Raw genomic sequence first — 21,233 nt, 5'->3', positions numbered from 1 at the left:
GGACATCCACGACACCGTCCCTTCAATTACTATTTGCGGGTCTCAACGTACTTTTTTACTCCATCCCTTAATTAGGGGAGACAACCTTCGTCCCTTAATCATTCCTTAAATTACTATTCATTCAATTTTATTTTTTATTTTTAATTCCAACCAAATTCAATTAAAAAAAAACACACCTCATTAAAAATAAAAATAAAATTACAACATAAAAAATACAATTTAAAATTTAAAAAAATAAAAAAAAAGACATAATTAAAATTCTAAAAAAATAAAAAATGACATAATTTAAAATACAATTTACAGAAAATAAAAAAAACTACTCCGCCTGCGAATCATCCCCCGAAGGCGGTGGAGGTGCACTGAAACCATGAGGAGGCGGAATGCCAAGTTGTGCCGCCATAAACGCAACTTCGTTATGCTAGGCTTGGTATTGAGAGGACATAAAGCGGGAAGTGTCCGCCATTGTGACGGTCATGTACATGGCCATAAAGGAGTTGGGGTAGGGGTGAGCAAAAAAACCGGAAACCGAATATCCGAACCGAACCAAATCGAATTTTGAAATTCGGTTCGATTTTTTCGGTTTTTCGGTTCGGTTTTAAAAATAAAAAAATTTCGATTTTTCGGTTAGATTCGGGCGAAGAAAAAAATCGAAAAACCGAAAAACCGAATTATATATATATTCTATTAATTTAATATATTATATTATATATAATATATATTCTTTTAGTATATTCTACTATATAATATATATTATATGTATTATTAATTTTATATTATATATAAATATTCTATTAGTATATATAAAATAAAATAAAATACACATATATAAATATATATTCATATTATATTTATTTTTTTCAGGTTTTTCGGCTTTTTAAGTTCGGTTTTCGGTTTTTTGGTTTCGGTTTTTCGGTTTTTCGGGTTCGGTTCGGTTTGGATTTTGAACTAAATTCGGTTTTTCGGTTTTGGTAAAAAACCGAACCGAAACCCGAATGCACACCCCTAAGTTGGGGGGACCCGAGCCCGAGCCCGCCTGGCTTGATTCTGCTATGCCCTTCCTCCCTCTAGCCGCCTTCGCCGCATTTCTCCCTTGCGGCCCACGGCGCCCACGGGAGGATCCCCCGGCATCGTCTGCCGGGGTCTCAACCTCCTGCGAGGCAAACTCTTGTGGCCCGCTGCCCGAACCGTCACCAGACGAGTATTGGCCACTCGTCGTGTGCTTCGTGCGCTTCGACGTCGAGCCCGTGCTGGACCGCACACCGCCGGCCCACCTTTCCTCGTCCTTGACGACCTCCCAAACATCAACATATTTGAATTGTTTGCCGGTGTCGTCGTAGTAGACCCGCAAAGCCGACCTCAGAATGTCGGCTCCCGTGGCTCCGCTTTGGTAATGAGCCGCTTCATTCTTGTGGATGGCGCAGAAATCGTTTGACCTCTCTGTCGACTCAGTCAAAGTGAGCGCGGAGCATCTTATATGTGCGGCGGCGGGTCTTTTTCGGCTTAATCTCGTGGTAGGCCTCGGTGACCTTTTCCCAGAAACACCTCCGGGGTTGTTGATTCTCGCCGATGAGATCGTATGTGACGCTAATCCAGGCGTTGTACACCGCTAGCGTTTCTTTGGGGCCGTACGGATGCCGGCCTAGATCCTCATCCTCCTCCTCCTCCCCGGCCTCCGCCCTGGAGCTTCCCCCACCTCGGCCTTCTTCCGGAGTGGGTTGAACCGGATAATCCTCCCGAATCTGGGATAATCCCTGCGAATACCGCGGGGCGGAGGGACGGGCATATGCATCAACATCAAAATTGGGTGGTTGGTAACCCCCCGGCGTCGACGAACCGGAACCACCCAATGTGTTGTACATGCTCCCCCAGTCGCCGAACGCGTTGACATCCCACCCGCCGGAGCTGCCACCGCCGGAGTTTCCGTCGCCGGACATTTTGTGATGAGATGTTAGATGAAAATTGGAGGGGAAATGAAGATGATTTGGGAAGAATAGATGTGTAGTAGTGTGTGAAATGAGGATGAATTAGGAGTATTTATAGAGTAAAAAAAAAAAAAAATAAGGAAAACCGGCTATTAACGGTAATATTACCATTTCACATTTTTTATTTTATTTTTTATTTTTATTTAATTCGAATTTTAAAAAAAAATGAATTATTGCGTCAGCGTGACGATGCCCACTCGCGGGACGGCGAGTGGGCGTCACGCATGGCCTGGGAGCGCGCCATGTCGCCTCGGCGCGTGGTGAGCTGTCTCGCGTTTCGTCACGGCGGAACAGAATGGGGGACGGCTGGGGACGAGACGGGGCGCGGCAACGCGTCACGCCGCCGTCCCGTAACGGGATACGACCCACCCGCGTAACGCGTTGCTGGTGGCCTTAGAGAGAGATGGTTGTATGGTACGATTGAGGGAGTTTGGTAAGAGAGTTTAAGCCTGTTTAGAGCATCCACAATGGTCTAGGACCTCCCATAGCCCTCACATAGCCTTCCCACTGCCACATCATCCAGCACTAAAATCCTCCTGCCACATCATCTGCACATGCAACTGGACATCAAATAGCCCTCACATAGCCTATCCACATCACTAATAACAATTATATAAATTTAATTTACAATTGTAGCAACATACGGAATTTAATTTACTAGATAAATACAGGAAAATTGAATAATACTATTAAAATTTCAAAAAGTGCAATAGTTTTAAAAATATACATTTAAAAAAATTACATAAATTTAAATAAAAACTAATGCCTTCCAATCCTCCGCGTCCACAACTCTTCAATTAAATAATTTTGGAGTCGAATATGAGCCTCCGTCTGACGCATGTCGGCATGTGCTTGGAGGAGGGCTTCTTCATCGTGAGGTACCCCACCTCGTACGTTGGCGGCGGCGACGCCGTTAACAATACGCATAAATAAGTCCCGCCTCATCCTACGCCGTTAACAATACGCATAAACAAGTCCCGCCTCATCCTAAAACGACGCCTGAAATGGTTGGCGTTAAAATGCGGCTCCTCTGCGAAGTAATCTGTGAACAGGCGCTGATGTGCAGCTACATGATCACGATTAACCACTTGTCGACGGCGGACAACTGGTCGTGGGCGAGGTAACGGCGGCTGCATATAACTCTGCATCGATCGATCAACCTCACGACTCGTATAGGCATCTAGCTCTTCGTTCAGCATACGCTCGTACTCATCAACATCCCCATCACTACCACCACCACTACCACCGACATTACTCATTTCTTAAATTGATCTTGTACAGAAAGAAAGATATAGAGAGTACTCGTTAAAACAAGTGGTGCGAATGAAAATGACGTCCAAAGCGCGTATATATAGTGTTTTCGAAAAAAAAATAATTAAATTCTGACGCCGGTCTGACGCCGATCCGGGGCCTACAATGGCGCCGTGAGGATCGGCGTTAGAACCGGTGTCACCACACGAATCGGCATGGGTACGCCGAAATTGACGCTGATTTCACCGACGCCGGTCGCAATGGTTCGGCGTCAGAACCGGCATCGGCGAAAAATCGGCGTCGCGGTTTTGATGCTCCGTTGCTGATGCTCTTATTGCTGCTTATCCACCAACTGCCAGAGAACACAAATATTTTTTACATTTAAATATTTATATCCATTTCGGGAATTTGTTGAATATAGTACACATTGAAATTAGAACCAGATTTTAGGTGATTTTATTTTGTGTGTTAGGTAAAGAGTGAAAATAGTATATTTATATTAATGTGTGAGAGAGAGTTTTTTCAAAAAATAAAATGTGATATCTTTTGTGTGACAAACTTAAAAGAAAAGTGTGATATCTATTATGGAACGGAGGAAGTACATAAGAGTTTCGTTGAGGTCTAATTCAAATTTGTTACATATGATCATTGAGCAAGATGGTAAATGTTGGTTTCTGGTGATTACAAGAGATAACAAAACCGGGCGTAATACAACCCAAAAGAAAGAAAAGGAGAAACTGAACTAAATAAAATTACAACGTAAGAATTCGAAACAAAGAACCGTGAACTAAGTTTAGCCGAGTCGAGGAGGCCTCTTCCCGCAAGACGAGATACGCCCCGGTAGTGCTCTTCGGTTTGGCGTGTCGTCCCCAAAGGTAAAACGGCTACGTCTCTATTGATGCAGCACCGCAATCACTAGAGCTCCGGCGAACTGGATGGAGGAGAGAGCAGAGCTTCGACAGAAAGACAATGCAGAGAGAGGGAGAGAGCTTATGCAGAGAATGCGTGTATGTGTTGTGTCCTAATGCAGTGGTATGGCTAGCCTATTTATAGGCCAAGCCACCATGCAGGGTCAACCAGCCATTGAAGGCTCATCATGGCCAATTCGTAACCGACGTCGGTTACAGGCGTGTGGCAGGAGTGTGCCAGTGGATTTCTCACGTGGCACCCGTGACTGTGTCTCGCTTGACGACGTGTCAAGCCACTTGGATTGCTGAGAATAGTTTGGGCCAAGCCCCAAGCCCAAAGACCACCCAAAGACCAATTGCCAAGATCCAAGTCCAAGTCCAAGTCCAAGTCCAAGTCCAAGATCGAGATCGAGATCGAGATCGGGCTCGGGCTCGGGCCCGAGGCCCGCGCCCACGAGCACGAGCACGAGCACGGGCTCGGGCTCGGGCGGGGCGGGCGGCGGCGGCGGCGCGCGCGTGTGCGCGCGTGTGGGCTTTTTCACCCATCTTGATCCACTATAATTATTAAGTAACATAAAGTCACTTAATTTAAACACATTAAAGATGTATTAATCTTCCAATGTGGGATAATTAACACTAGTTAATTATTCCCTAAGCACATGCTCCAAGCTTTAATTAAAAGCTAATTATGCCCAACTTTAATCCACTATTTCTCACTCACCGGAAATCGGATTTGAGAAAGTGAATATACTACATTTATCTACGTAAAATGTAGATCGACGCTATATCATTTAATTTCACAAAATTAAATGTCTCGTAACATTTATTCTTTGGTCAAAACCATTGACCGGGCATATTTAATCCATGATTTTTTACAATCCCCCACATGAGTGGAAATAGCCAAATGCATATGCATGCAGACATAAGCTCAACCCTCGAGAGGTATATAAGCATAAGGATAGGTAGTTGTTGACTTTGAACCCTCCATAGTCGACACCATCGGATACACAGGCGGCTTAGTAGCGCGATGCTTTGAACTAATCCCCCACGGCGTGTACCGAGACAATGGTGTTAACGCTTAAACACCTCAACCTCATCCGTTCTCACGTTTTGTGTCCATTGCGGTCTTGGACACCACTTTGGATTCATAAGTACGTTTTATGAAGCGACCACACTTCGCACTTACATAGGTGATTCTTAGTCAAGTACCTTGCCATACTTGGTCTCTTTGAGAATTCCATCTCTTTGAGATCCTTAAGAATCATTAAAAGTCATAGACTTAGCCTTTACCACAAGGCAAGTTCTCCAACACTCTATTGCTCTTAGGGAATAGATATAGTTGAGTGTTTCTCTTGAACTCTCATGGCTTAGTTGTCCCTTAGAACCAAGTTCTTGGGATCTCCAGTCATCATGGTTGGGTTACCACTATGATAATTCTTTAGTTTGTGGATTTCAAACCCATTCCCTCTAGCAACTTATTCATTTGATCACGGTTTAACCCTTTGGTTAGCAGATCCGCTAGATTATCTATTGACTTCACATAGTCAATTGTAATCACCCCTGTTGTGATCAAATGTCTCACGGTGTTATGTCGTCGACGTATATGTCGAGACTTACCGTTATAGAAGCCATTGTTTGCCCTTCCAATAGTTGCTTGGCTATCGCAGTGGATCAGCACTGGTGGCACTGGCTTAGACCAACATGGAATGTCTTCAAGGAAGTTCTTAAGCCACTCGGCTTCCTCACCAGCCTTATCCAAGGCAATGAACTCCGATTCCATTGTTGATCGGACTATACAGGTCTGTTTTGTGGATTTCCACGATACAGCACCACCCCCAATAGTAAAGACGTATCCACTTGTCGAAAGTGAGTCTCTATTATCAGATATCCAATTGGCATCACAGTACCCTTCAAGTACCGGGGGGTATCTCGAGAAGAGTATCCCATGATTTTGAGTATGTTTTAGATATCTCAAAACCCTCACAAGAGCTCTCCAATGCTCTTTGCTTGGATTGCTCGTGTAACGACTTAACTTGTTCACGGCACAAGCAATGTCAGGTCGAGTGCAATTAGTCAAGTACATAATGCACCCGATGACCCATGCATACTCTTCTTGAGCAACGGGCTCGCCTTTGTTTTTGCTCAAGTGAACGTCGAGTTCAATTGGAGTTTTAACCGGCGCGCCATCATAGGCTTTGAATTTATTCAATATCTTCTCAACATAATGTGATTGTGTTAAGATGATTCCATCATTCGTTCTTAGAATCTTCATTCCAAGAATTACATCGGCTAGACCCATGTCTTTCATGTCAAAGTTTCTCTTTAACATGGCCTTTGTATCGTTAATTACTTGAGTGTTGCTACCCAAGATTAACATATCATCAACGTAGAGACACACTATAACATGACCGTTATTAGTGCTCTTGATGTAGACACATTTGTCACACTCGTTGATTTTAAACCCATTTGATAACATCACATTATCAAACTTCAAGTGCCATTGCAATGGCGCTTGTTTCAATCCATAGAGGGATTTAACCAGTTTGCAGACCTTTTTCTCTTGTCCAGGTACTACAAACCCTTCAGGTTGTTCCATATAGATTTCATCTTCTAGTTCACCATTTAGAAACGCAGTCTTTACGTCCATTTGGTGAATCTCAAGATTGTGCAATGCAGCAATCGCGAGAAGCACGCGGATGGAAGTAATCCTCGTTACAGGTGAGTATGTATCGAAGAAGTCATGTCCTTCCTTTTGTTTAAAACCCTTTACTACTAGTCGGGCTTTATACTTATCCACTGTTCCATCGGCCATAAATTTTCTTTTAAGTACCCATTTACAACCCAGAGGTTTCGCACCTTCAGGTAGATCAACCAACACCCACGTGTGGTTTAGCAAAATTGAATCAATTTCGCTTTGAACAGCTTCTTTCCAATGCAACCCGTCTGGGCCATCGAAAGCTACTTTTATAGATGTCGGTTCTTCATCTAGCATAAAAGCAATGTAGTCAGGACCAAATGTTTTTGGTGTTCTGACCCTATTACCACGTCTTAGTACTGTATCATTAGGATCGGGCCTTGCACGCTTGCGCGATTCAGGTTCCGCATCCGCTGATTTAGAACTAGTGGCTTCTTCTTCCACTGGTTTAGAACTAGTGGCTTTTTCTTCAATTCTTGTCTCAGAATTGGTTACGACCTTTTCTTTGTCTTTGCAAGGAAATGTATTTTCGAGAAATACGGCATTCCTTGACTCAATTGTTGTCCCCACTGTTATAGTCGATATTTCAGACTTGTGAACAACAAATCGATATGCACTACTGTTAAGTGCATATCCAATGAAGATACCATCAACCGTTTTAGGTCCGATTGTAACTTCTTTGGGCGGAGGAACCATTACCTTTGCCAAACACCCCCACACTTTGAGGTATTTGTAGGATGACTTCCTTCCCTTCCACAACTCATAAGGAGTAACATCTTTTCCTTTGAGAGGGATCTTATTCAAGATATAGTTGGCTGTCAAAACAGCTTCCCCCCACATGTTATGTGGTAATCCTGAAGTTAGAAGCAGTGCATTCATCATCTCTTTTAGAGTTCGATTTTTGCGTTCTGCAACACCATTAGATTGTGGTGAATATGGAGCAGTTGTTTGATGAATTATACCACTTGCGTTGCATAACTCCTCAAGCGGGGCTACATATTCTCTTCCTCTATCGCTTCGAATCATTTTGATTTTACAACCAAGTTGATTCTCAACTTCGTTCTTATAATTTTTGAACGCCTCTATTGCTTCATCTTTACTTCTTAAAAGATAAATGTAGCAATATCTTGTGCAATCATCTATGAAAGTGATAAAGTACTTTTTACCACCTCTAGTTTGCACCATCTTTAAATCACATACATCCGTGTGAATTAATTCAAGGGGTTTTGTGCTTCGTTCAACCGAGTGAAACGGCAACTTAGTCATTTTTGCTTCAAGACAAATTTCACATTTATCTTGATTATCCACTTCATTAGCCTTTAGTAAATCTAAATTCACTAATCTTTTAATGGCTTTTGAATTTACATGTCCCAATCTACAATGCCACAAATTTGAAGACTCGGTCAAATAAGAGGAAGTAGATGCCTTATTATTATTGGCCAATGGCTTTGCAACACTGCGAGTTGCTACACTAAGCTTGAAAAGCCCGTCGGTTACATAACCTTTTCCGAGGGATTTTCCAAACTTATACAAGACAAACCTATCAGACTCAAATACAAGTTTAAACCCCTTATTAACTAGTATTGATCCTGACACTAGGTTCTTGCGGATGTCCGGGACATGCAGCACATCCTTCAACGTGATAGTTAGGCCAGACGTCATCATGAGAATCACGTTGCCAACGCCGAGGACTTCGGACGATGCTTGATTCCCCATGTTGATTTTCCTCCCTTCGACAGCAGTGTAGGAGGCAAACTTGCTCCTGTCGGAGCAAACATGTGCAGTAGCGCCGGTATCAATATACCAGCCACCATTGTTGTTGTTAACAAGGTTGACCTCTTCAGTGACCACAGCAATGAGGTCGTTTTCATCCCAGTCTTTGAACTCCTTCTCAACGATGTGGGCAGCCGGCTTCTTCTTCTTGCTGCGGCAGTCCTTTGCAAAGTGGCCTTGTTTGCCACACTTGTAGCAGTCGCCTTCAAACTTCTTTGAAGGCTGCTTTCCCTTCCCCTTGTCATTTGGACGGTTTGGGCGAGGGCGTTTGTTGGAGGGTCCGCCCCGCTCCAACAGATTGGCCTTGGCTTCATTTGGGGTGAATCCCTTAGCCTTTTGATCACTTTTGCGCACGTCGGCCTCGATGCGCAACTTCACGATCAAGTCTTCAAGGGTCATCTGCTTTCGCTTGTGCTTGAGATAACTCTTGAAGTCCTTCCAACTTGGAGGGAGCTTGTCAATGATCGTGCACCTTAGGAATTTGTCGGGCAAGGTCATCCCTTCAGCCACTAATGAGTGGATGATCATTTGGAGCTCTTGGACTTGCTCCATGACGGGTCGAGAGTCGACCATTTTGTAGTCCATAAATTTGGAAGCTACAACTTGCTCCGTCCCTGCAGCATTATCTATGCTATACTTCTTTTCTAGGTTTTCCCACATTTGTTTAGATGTGGTTACATTGGAGTATACATTGTACAAACTATCATCTAAAGCACTTAGAATGAAATTTTTACAAAGGTAATCTCCTTTCCTCCAAGCTTCATAATCTGCCATGACTTCGAGCCTAGTCTCTTGGTCGCTTGGTGCGGGCGGCTCGTTCTCCGTGAGGAAGTTGGCGACGCCCAATGTTGTCAAGTAGAACAACATCTTCTGGTACCACCGCTTGAAGTCAGATCCTCCAAACTTTGGTGGCTTCTCGGCGGGTGGCATCATTCTTGGTGCCATAGGTGCCGCACTTGGTCCATTGAAGGAACCAATTCCGTTGCCCCCGAAGGAGCCAACAACTTGGTTGGGCATAGAGCCCCCCATGTTCGTGTTGGGCATAGTACCCCCCACATTCGTGTTGGGCATAGTGCCCCCCACATTCGTGTTGATCCCGGAAGATCCAACACCAGTATTGAGCCCGAAGGCACCAACACTCGATCCATTAAAGGATCCGAAGGAACCACTAAAAGTGGAACCAACCGAACCACCAAAGGTGGAACCAGTGGACGCCCCGAAGGGGTTGTCCCAAACCCAAGGGACGGTGGATGAGGCAGCTGGGAAGCTGGGGGTTGGCATCATCGAGGGAATCGTTGAAGTGTTGACCGGTCCAGTGGTCGCCATGGTGGAGGGAATGGCGGAGGTGGTGGTGGCAGCAGCAGTGTTGGATTCCGTCGACATCTCCAGCAAAGGTTTAAGTTTCGAAAGTTTTAGTTCAGTTTAAAAGGTCCAAATCCCTTCAAAGGCAAGTTATCTCGTCTTGCGATTGTTGGTTTCTGGTGATTACAAGAGATAACAAAACCGGGCGTAATACAACCCAAAAGAAAGAAAAGGAGAAACTGAACTAAATAAAATTACAACGTAAGAATTCGAAACAAAGAACCGTGAACTAAGTTTAGCCGAGTCGAGGAGGCTTCTTCCCGCAAGACGAGATACGCCCCGGTAGTGCTCTTCGGTTTGGCGTGTCGTCCCCAAAGGTAAAACGGCTACGTCTCTATTGATGCAGCACCGCAATCACTAGAGCTCCGGCGAACTGGATGGAGGAGAGAGCAGAGCTTTGACAGAAAGACAATGCAGAGAGAGGGAGAGAGCTTATGCAGAGAATGCTTGTATGTGTTGTGTCCTAATGCAGTGGTATGGCTAGCCTATTTATAGGCCAAGCCACCATGCAGGGTCAACCAGCCATTGAAGGCTCATCATGGCCAATTCGTAACCGACGTCGGTTACAGGCGTGTGGCAGGAGTGTGCCATCCGTGTGTGGAGCGTGTGGATTTCTCACGTGGCACCCGTGACTGTGCCTCGCTTGACGACGTGTCAAGCCACTTGGATTGCTGACTCGGCGGTGGTCCAAAAAGAATAGTTTGGGCCAAGCCCCAAGCCCAAAGACCAATTGCATCAAGATCGAGATCGAGATCGGGATCGGGCCCGGGCCCGAGGCCCGCGGCCCGCGCCCACGCCCACGAGCACGGGCTCGGCGGGGCGGGCGGCGGCGGCGGCGCGCGCGTGTGCGCGCGTGTGGGCTTTTTCACCCATCTTGATCCACTATAATTATTAAGTAACATAAAGTCACTTAATTTAAACATATTAAAGATGTATTAATCTTCCAATGTGGGATAATTAACACTAGTTAATTATTCCCTAAGCACATGCTCCAAGCTTTAATTAAAAGCTAATTATGCCCAACTTTAATCCACTATTTCTCACTCACCGGAAATCGGATTTGAGAAAGTGAATATACTACATTTATCTACGTAAAATGTAGATCGACGCTATATCATTTAATTTCACAAAATTAAATGTCTTGTCACATTTATTCTTTGGTCAAAACAATTGACCGGGCATATTTAATCCATGATTTTTACAGTAAAAAATTTTCATTTTAATTTGTCAGTCAATTAGAATTTTGGTTCATAGTAAAAAAAAAAACCACTAATTCATTCCCTTCCCATTATCTTTTGAAATTAATCGTATACAAGTGGGACCTAAGAATAAATCCGTTCGCTAGCAAATATCAAATTTTGGTCACTCATTCACATAGTCACATTATTTATTAGAGTCGTGAATTGGGTCAGAGATTCAAACGACACTGCATCTTCTAATGGATTTAATTCTTTAAAAGTTGAATTCAACTTAATAAGTCTATTAATATTAATTAACTATACTTTATTAACATTAAACTACCAAGCATAGTTTATAGAATTGTTGAAGATGAAGATGAAGATGAAGATGAAGATGAAGATGAAGATGAAAAGACATTAGATTTCTACATCATTATTAACATTATAGAGTGGTTGAAAATGAAGATGAAGATGGAGATTAGATTTCTACATCATTTTTTTGTTTTAAATATTAACAAAAAAACATGTCCCTATTTCTTCATATCAACATAAATAAAGAAAGTTTCATGCTTTTACAACCAAATCAATTAAATAAAGCAACATAAAATCTGAAATGAAATTATTTAATTGGGAGAGAAGAGAATGATGCCAAAAAGTTAAAAATGGGAAGTCATATCATATCTAATAAAATTAGTCCGTGCAAATACGCCTTAAACACCAAACCCACGTCATATTGTTGTTGTCAACTTCTCATTCGTCACCTCCATCCTCCACCGGCAACGTCGCCAGAACCCTATCATTTCACCACCACCTCTTTCCCTTGCTCCAAAGGTGACAATATTTCTCCTTTTTTGTTTAATTCATCATCAAGTTGACACTAGAATCAAAGTCAAGTTGACAATGGTTTCAAAATTGGGTCTTGCTTGAAGTTTGCTGTATAATTCTATTTTTTTACCAGTAGCTGATCCGATTGTACCCCGTCTCGATTCTGTCATACATTGAGGCTGTATTTTCTGGTACTTGCTTTTGGTCTCTTAGGTTTTACTAGCTTGCATGGAGAAAGCATAATGCTAATTGCTATGTATCAATGGATGTTTTCTTTTTTCTTGGCAATTATTTTGCTCTCAGTTCTGATTTACTTTATGCATGCTTTCTTTATGCCAACCCAAACTAATTGGTAAGTCATAATCAGTAAAGAATGCACATAGTTAGTTCAGAAAATTTGTCAAAAAAGAATGGCCATTTACATGGATTCATCAAATGTTGATGTGGTATTTGGTGTGCCTAGTGTATATGTGATATGAGGTATCTGTTCCTAAGTTGGTTATATAGGGAGTACTGGATTTCTTAAAACTTGAGTTTGATTATGTATGTTGCTTTTTCTCATAATTGTGTGGACTGGTTGATACTTGATACCATATTCAATTTCATGTTCACTTACAAGCTTTGGTTTAAAGCTGGTTGTTTCAAATGATGCAGGGCCCTTACCAGTCAACATGACTGGATTTTGTGAATCATTCTTTTTTACACATGAGAGTGATATTGTTATTTTTTTTCCCATGTGTGATGAGAATTGATGTTGTCTTTAGATGATTTTTAGTATTTGCTGATCTTTTATGATTTGATTGGCTTTTTCGCCCTTCTTTCTAATGTGCTAGTATTGTCTTTTACTAGTATCATTTATTCATTTATTGTTTGTTAAATGATGGCCGTCAGATGGGAAGCAGCTCAGAAGAAGAATTGGACGTTAGTGATTCGGAGATCAATGAATATAAAGAGAAACCGTATGAACTGCTTAAGGCGGGTACTTATAAAGTACAGTGCACAAACGGTTTTTTCAGATGCCCTTTTTGTGCTGGTAAGAAGAAACAAGATTATCAGTATAGTCATCTTTTTCAGCATGCAATTGGAGTAACTAAGGGCGCAGCCAGTGCAAAGCAGAAAGCTAACCATCTAGCGCTAGCTACTTTCTTGGAACATGACCTGGCTAATGAGGCTGAGCCGCTGCCTCAACAATCAGCCCCTTTACCTGCTTCTAAACCTGAGAAGAGTGAGCTTTATTGCTGGCCTTGGGTGGGTATAGTTGCTAACATACAAGATGAGTCAAAGTGTGGTGGATGTGCTGATATCCGTGGTTACTGGCTGAATAAATTCTCCAGATACAAGCCTATAGACATTGAGATGTTCTGGGACGACCATCAGCAAAATGCACAAGCTGTTCTGAGCTTTGATAATAATTGGTTTGGGTTCAAGAATGCAATGGAGTTTGAGAAGTCATTTGAAGCTGATGGTCGAAGCAAGAAGGAATGGGACAAAGAAAGAACTTCTCCAGGTCCTAATCTATATGGGTGGTTTGCTCGTGAAGATGATTACTATTCTAGAGGACTTGTGGGAGAATTTCTTTGCAGGAATGGAGAGTTGAAGACAATTGCTGACCTCGTGCAAGAAGCAATCAATGATAGGAACAGAATTGTTGTGAATCTGGTCAGTGAGATTGACTCAAAGAATGAAAATCTTGGTCAATTGCAGATCAAATGCAATGAGAAGACATTGTCACTGAGTAGGATGCTTGAAGAGAAAGCTGAACTTAATCGTTCCTTCTATGAAGGTATGTTTCTTAGATTCTATCAGTATGCATGTCTCTCATCAGTTAAATTTACGAGCCTGCTGTAATCTTGTGTTAAAATCTGTCATTGCTCCAAAACAATTTTTGTTCGTACCTTCTTGTGTTCTTCAACTCATTAACATGACTTACCTTCTTGTTGGCTAGCCATTTATCTAAACCTACTGTTATAAACTCTTTGAGACTGCTTAATTTTGTTGAATCTTGTTCCTAATCAGAAACTAGAAAAATGCAATGCCTTGCTCGTGAACACATTAAGAGAGTTATGGATGAGCGAGAGATGTTAAACATGGAGCTGGTGAACAAAAAGAAAAGGCTTGATTCTTGGAGCAGAGAACTCAAAAACCGTGAGGCGTTAACTGAACGCGAGAGGCAAAAGCTTGAAGAAGAGAAGAAAAAGGCAAGTCACTTCCCTATTGTAAATGAGTTTGTATAAATCCACGTCAAAAGGTTACACTTCTCTCCTGAATGCTAGGCAAGCTGGACTATTAATTTATTCTCATGATTTTCCCATTAGATTTTATGTCTTTCATGTTACATTGAATTTATATTCAGCTTCTTTTTGTCTTTTCCGCTCATCTAGTTTCCTCTGTTTTGGGACTATACTGACAAACTATATAAATCAAATGCATTTACCTTCTCCCAATCTTCTAAACATAGTGTAATTATATTTGATTATTGTTAATAGTGAAACTAAACTGATGTTAATGTATGTACTTTTTTATTCTGTCAGAATGATATGAGAAACAGTTCCCTTCAATTGGCTTCGGAGGAGCAAAGCAAAGCTGACAAGAATGTGCTGAAGCTAGTTGCAGAACAAAAGGTATGTTTCCTTATATCTTTATCTTTCCTCATTGTATAATGAGCACATGTACACTATAATATAAACTTGTAGTACTATTATCCAGTCAGCAGTTTCTCTTGCTTCCCACATATCATGACATCTATTGTAATTTGCAGAAAGAGAAAGAAGAGGCTCTAAAAAAGGTTCTTGAGCTAGAGAGAAATTTAGCTGAAAAGCAAACACTGGAAATGGAAATTCAAGAACTTAAAGGAAAGTTGGACGTGATGAAACATATGGGAGGTGATGACGATGCAGCTGTTCAGCAAAAGATGAAGGAGTTCAATGATCTCCTACAGGAAAAGAGAGAGAATTTGGAGAGCATGGAAGATTTAAACCAGGTGTTAATAGTTAAAGAGCGGCAAAGAAATGATGAGCTGCAAGAGGCTCGCAAGGAACTAATTGCGGTATGATATTTTATATTTCTAACAAATCAATTTCCAACTGTAACATGCTGCACCATACTGATACGATTACAAAGGGTAGAAGTTTCATCAAAGTTAACAATGAAAGGATTGTTGTGTATTCATGCATAGAACTTTGGTTCTTAATGTTTTTTATTTTGAAGATATGTTGATGTTCAAAAACAGGTTTGGTTCTTATTGTGTATTCGCTCTGTTGAGTAATCTTAGGACTATAAACAGATTTTAGTCGGGCCATGGTTCCTATCCACTTCAACCATGGAAAAAAATGGAATTGGATAAATTCATAAATATCTGCAATATAATAGACTGTATGTGACTTTTCTTGAGGATGCAGCATAGTTTTTTAGAATTCGGCTTTGTTTAATGGAAAGGTCTTTGTATTTTTCGTATGTAATATAGTTTTCATTTGTTGATTTTCAGGGTTTGGCTGAAATGCTGAGCAGTAGCCGTGTTAATATTGGGATAAAAAAAATGGGTGAACTCGACGAGAAAGCCTTCGAGAATGCATGTAAGCAAAGATACTCACCTGAAGAAGCAGATATCAAGGCTGCCGAACTCTGCTCCTTATGGCAAGAAAAGTTGAAAAATCAGGACTGGCACCCATTCCAGAATGCTGATGATCAGGTAGATCGAAATGGCTTATAAGCTTCTCATACATTCTTCCAACATGATCATATGTCAATTGCAAAACTTCATCCATGGTTATGCGGTTTCACATTGTAGTATGTGCTGAATGAGGACGACGAAGTGCTAGTCCAGCTCAAGGAAGAATGGGGAGATGAAGTCTACGAAGCCGTTGGTACAGCATTGAAGGAGATCGAAGCGTACAACGCAAGTGGGCGTTATGTGGTGCAGGAGCTGTGGAATTTTAAGGAAAACAGGAAGGCCACTCTGAAGGAAGTGATCAGTTACATTTTCAAGCAGTTGAAGAATCTCAAGCGCAAGAGAAATTAAGGAGGTTTGTTTGTGACTGTTTCAACATGGGAACAAAAGCCTTAGGAAATATGTGCATCCTTTTTTTGCTTCTCCTAATGACTGATGAAAGCTTTTGGGGCAAAATATTAGATTAGGATTTCTCTGTCCTAACTATGTTGTTGTCTTATCCTTATATATATATATGTATGCTAAAGACTTAGTGGTTGTTTCAGCTTGGTTGTTTCAGCTGATGGAATCGTAACTGTCTTAACACTACTTTCAACTAAAATTGCTGAAACTGCATGTTATATGTGGTATTTTGTTATGCATCTTTTATTTTCGACATGATTTTATATTTTTATTAGACATAAGATTACAAATAGCAAATGTTGTGGATATCTTGTCCTATAAATAATTTTATATGTCGACCATCTTGTTATATGCAATTTACTTCTATTTTATTAGTTAGTTAATTATAATCTAATGCTGAGTTTTTTTTTAAAATCAATTCCCAAAAGTATATAAGTTCATACTAGTACAGTAGTACTATTATATTTTATATCGAATAATGATAAACCTACATAATACTGCAATTTAATCTTTTTCATAATTTCTATAAATACTACACCGTTTTATACACTAGCTTAATAGGTTTCCTTTAGTTGGCTTAATCTATTTTCGTTATTTAATTTTCCAAGAGTTAATCCATTATAGTTTTATTTGGATTTTATGTGCATGAATAATGAAAGGCAATAAGGGAAACTGTATAAAGTGTTGGCCAAATAGGTGTATAATTTATAGATATGAAAATTATCAAATGTTAGGAGATAAAACATCATTACCTCTAATATTAAAATTATTTTTAATTTGAATAATCCAAGAAAGAAAAAATTATTTTTCTAGATAACTCATTTATTACGATTAACTTTTTATAATTTAGATTTAATATTATTTTTAATTTTCAAATATTTACTTTTATAACTATTTATTTATTATAAGAATAATTACTTTTAATTTACAAGCATAATTCGCTGTGAAATTAAAATTTTGAAAATGAAAAGTATTATTCTACTCAAATGATAAAAATATATAATACGGAGTATAAAAAAAAAATTTTACTTGAATTACTCGATTAAAAATAATTTTAGCATTAGAGTTTAATGATGTTTTCATCTCTTAAAATTTGATAATTTTCATATCTATAAATTATACACCTATTTGGCAGAAGATATATACAGTTTCTCTTACTGGCTTTTATTTAAATTACCTAATTCAACTGCTTTCATTCAGATGACAGTTGAAAATAATGTGTTGAGGCTGGTTGAAGAACAAACTGCTGTGCTCCTCATTGTATGATCTCGCGTCGTATCATTATTCACCAGTTTCTATTGCATCTATATTCTATAATGCTGATGTGCAGAGGGAGAGAGAAGAGGGTTTGGCAAAGGCTCTTATGCTAGAAGTTGAGAAGCAAAAACTGGAAAGGCGTATCGAGAAATTGGAACTAGATGTCGAGGAGAATAATCAGGAACTGCAGGATAAGAACTATGTAGTCGAGGAATTAGTAACCATGACGAAACAAATGAAAGGTTGTCTTGAAGGGGCTAACGGGCTACTACTTGCAGTAGTATTCGATACTATATAGTACTACTAACGTTTCAATTTCCAAGCTGCACCAAGTTTATTCAGATTATCAATCATTCATATTCTTGTTTTTTGGAAGATTTGTTGTTGCTCAACAAAAGTATGCCTAACTGATAAGTTTATGTAATGTCTAGGATTATCAGTCATTCACAAGGGTTATAGATTCCATGTAGCTATGTCCAACAGATTCGTATCAGATTTGCAATTAAGTGTGAATCAAAAACTATATATTGGAAACATGGGGTTTAAGTATGCACCTTTTTGTTGAGCATGTTGAATACTAGTATTTATTTGATGGAACTGGCTTTGTATCCGTGTAAGTCTTGATATATAATCATCTGTTGGTTTTCAGGCTTTCGAAGATGTGGTTAGCAGTGATACATACTATAGGGATCAAAAGAATGGGTGATCTCGAAGTTGAAGTATTCAGGAATGCATGTAAGCAAAGCTATTCACTGCAAGAAGCAGATATCAAGGCCGTCCAACTCTGCTCGCTCCTTTTGGATGGAAGATCCCGAATGGTTCCCATACCGGGCGGGTGGTGCACGATAATGTAGCTTCAAATCATTTAATTAATTTTTTCTGTCTTCCTTGTATATCCATTTCAATAGTACTGATGACAGTTTCTAATTTCTTCCATAATTTCGTATGTGTGTTGCAGGCTTACTCCGTAAAAGACTATGTGGTGAAGAAGGATGACGAATTGCTAGTACAGCTCAAAGAAGAATGGGGAGATGAAGTCTATGGTGCCGTTGCTACTGCATTGTGGGAAATCAAGGCATACAACCCGAACCGGGGGTCGTGAGGAACCGACGCTGTGGAATTTTAGTGAGCCCAGCCTCCATGAACTCCTTGTTCACATTTTGGGACAGATCCAGAAACTCAAGCACAAGAGTTCTTAATAAGATATACTCCATTTTTTGAGATATAACTTCAGTTTCCTTGTGTTGTACTTGGAAACTATTTAGATCATTCAGTCTCAATTAACCTCACCTCCACCATTCTCTCAATTTTAATTGGACAATTGTGACTTTTACTATTCAATCAAGTATCATCATTTATATTTGTATTTGCGTCCATGGCATGCAAAGTAAAATGTTGTTGCATCATGAAAAACATACATATTATGTTATATACTTCTGCAATTGTATTTTTGCTTGCAATGTCTAAAGCAGCATAATACTTCAATGAGTAGTAAATTGTACTACTACAAAATGATTATGGAGCATACACACTTTGCTTGATAAGGATATTCAAATTTATCCCTCTATTATTAATAGCCATGCTATCATTTTCTTTTATACATTCCGAACAATTAGCAAGCAATATCAGACAAAATTCTAAACTAAAACATCGACTGTAGATAAGTGGGTCCGGACTCCGGACTACCAAATTTTCTACTCCTAATAAATTAGCAGTAATCTCGACACACAAATTCTATAAATATTTTTTGCTCTTTTTTAAAATTTTACTAGACCAATGCAATGAATATACAGTATTTATTTGAGGCAATGTTTTAAAAACTGGACCGGTGAGTGAACCGGCGAAGTTACTGGTTCATGGTTTAATCGGTCCAACTGGTTTAATCACTGGTCGAACCGTTATACTGTTATAAATATGCATATATAATTAAATAATATACCAAATATTTTTAATTCGTATTAATAGTATATCCCAAAAACATTACACCTCCACCTATAAAAGTTTAGTGAATGATTGAATTTTATTAATTTTTTTATCAATAAATATGATTAAATATATAAATTATACTAGTAGTAAGTTATTGTAAATAAAAAATTTAATATTTTATGTATAAAAATAAATAAGTTCATAGTATTAATTTAAAAAAGTAATACAACAAAATAATGTCATACATGAAGATATACGAATAAACATGAATTAAAAATATATATTTAGTAAATAGTAATATATAAACAAATAGTACTCCTAGTAAACTTTAAGTATAATTGATCACATATTCATAATATACATATATAGGGTCCCCTTATTCCCACAACACCTTCTTAGTGTAGAACTAGAGACTAAATGTTAGCCCATGGATTGTAATTCTGTGGCTGAGATTAGAGATCCTACATCTTAAATTCGTAATTCATCCTCTGCATTAAATTGTTCAGCCAAAGGGCATCTTAGTCATTTCTTAATGTGGTCAAACATGGTAAAAATTATGGAGGCGTTAATCACGGTATTATGAATTAGGGTAAAACTCTCTCCCATTTTCTTCCCGCTCGACGTTTCAGCTTTAGCCCCACTCTCTTCTCCGCCGTTTCACTACACCATTTCAACTCGGTTTGTTGCGTTCCAGAACTTCATCCGGTGCGGGTGAGTTCAACTCATTTGTTAATTTAATATAGATTTTGTGTTTTATAATTCTCATTTTGCTTCAGTGCATATGGTAATTTAGTTAATCTATTATGTTTTTTGATTCTCGTTTTACTTCAACCTAGTACCACTGCCTTCAATTGTATAGATTAAATGGGGACGTCATCCTAAAACCAAACCGAGGTCCACCTCAAAACCGATGGAACCAAACGGGTGAGCTATCCCCAATTCTGGAATTTTAATTTTCTTCACAGTTTTTCGTTTGATTTACTTGATTAAATTTTTATTTTTCATTCAATCTTGGTTGAATTTATTGGATGTAGTATGTTCGACTGATGTAACTGAAATTATCAAGTTATAAGATGAAGTATGTTCAACATCAGCTGAAGTATTTTTTTGACTCTATGATGCTCTGGATTCTGTTTGTGGTTTGCTGTAGCTGAATTCTGTTTGTGGTCTGCTGTAACTTAACTTGTATGATGTTTTCAACAATAAAAAAGTTGATTAGATACTCTTATTTTCATTTAAGAGTCAAAGATGGTTGTGCTTTATCTGAATTTGTGAACAGATATGTAGTCATCAATGCTTCCATGGTATCTGCTGCTATGTTGTATATGAATTTGGTCAGGGTTGTATATGAAGTTATTTCATTATAAGATGAAGTATTAAAAGTAATAGATGAAATTGTTACATTATAAGATGTAATGCTTTTTTTCAAATTTGAGTCATTCCCAATTTGGTTCATTTTAACTGATGTGTTTCCAAGTCTCGATTGAAGTTAAAACATTATAAGATAAAGTGGTTACAATATATTAGATGAAGTTATAATATTATAAGATGAAATGATTTGTTTCATTTCAAATTTGGTTCATTTATTTGGATGAAGTTACAACTTTATATGATGAAGTTATAACATTATACGATGAAATTAATACTTCATACTATACTTTGCCTTCTTACATTGCGTAATATTTTGTACATTTGGTTCATCACTAATGACTTAACTATTCTTTATGAAGACAAATCAGTTTCTACTAACGAGGTACCTGCATTGAATCAACCACCCACCCACGTTGCTTTCAACCTTTAAACCAACGAACCACTTGGGCACTTTTGAATTGAAAATGTGTAATTGATTCATTAGAATGATACGCGTTGATCATTAATGTATTACTATATTATAAAATAATGTTACTATTGTATTTTAATATATATTAATATTTGTTTGTTATTTATTAAAAATAGTTCATTTTAGCGTTTATTTAGTTCATTCTAACGTTTATTTAATTCATTCTA

The 21,233-nt window shown here is 39.2% G+C and overlaps 1 protein-coding gene across 2 annotated transcripts; it reads left to right on the top strand.

Moving 5' to 3' along the window:
- Positions 1 to 11,849: 11,849 nt before the first annotated feature.
- Positions 11,850 to 16,185, top strand: LOC121761024 (factor of DNA methylation 1-like). Of its 2 annotated transcripts, none has more exons than XM_042156606.1 (7): positions 11,850 to 11,980; positions 12,866 to 13,757; positions 13,991 to 14,172; positions 14,506 to 14,595; positions 14,733 to 15,020; positions 15,459 to 15,662; positions 15,762 to 16,185. In XM_042156606.1, exons 2-7 carry the CDS (start codon positions 12,866 to 12,868, stop codon positions 15,990 to 15,992), a joined length of 1,887 nt encoding a protein of 628 aa, XP_042012540.1. In that variant the 5' UTR covers positions 11,850 to 11,980; the 3' UTR covers positions 15,993 to 16,185. The 2 variants fall into 2 exon arrangements, with proteins under 2 accessions (XP_042012540.1, XP_042012539.1); XM_042156605.1 differs by lacking the exon at positions 11,850 to 11,980 and adding an exon at positions 12,050 to 12,165.
- Positions 16,186 to 21,233: the final 5,048 nt, after the last annotated feature.

Source organism: Salvia splendens, chromosome 13, assembly GCF_004379255.2.
Source record: "Salvia splendens isolate huo1 chromosome 13, SspV2, whole genome shotgun sequence".
Lineage (NCBI taxonomy): Eukaryota > Viridiplantae > Streptophyta > Magnoliopsida > Lamiales > Lamiaceae > Salvia > Salvia splendens.
Note: the sequence above shows the minus strand (reverse complement) of the source record. Positions and strands in the feature narration are given on the sequence as shown.

What these genes read in the sequence shown, in the direction of transcription:
- LOC121761024 (XM_042156606.1), top strand. Translation starts at nt 12,866, where the DNA reads ATGGGAAGCAGCTCAGAAGAAGAATTGGACGTTAGTGATTCGGAGATC. An exon ending in TAATCGTTCCTTCTATGAAG is followed by an intron (nt 13,758 to 13,990) that starts GTATGTTTCTTA and finishes GTTCCTAATCAG; the next exon opens with AAACTAGAAAAATGCAATGC. An exon ending in TTGAAGAAGAGAAGAAAAAG is followed by an intron (nt 14,173 to 14,505) that starts GCAAGTCACTTC and finishes TTATTCTGTCAG; the next exon opens with AATGATATGAGAAACAGTTC.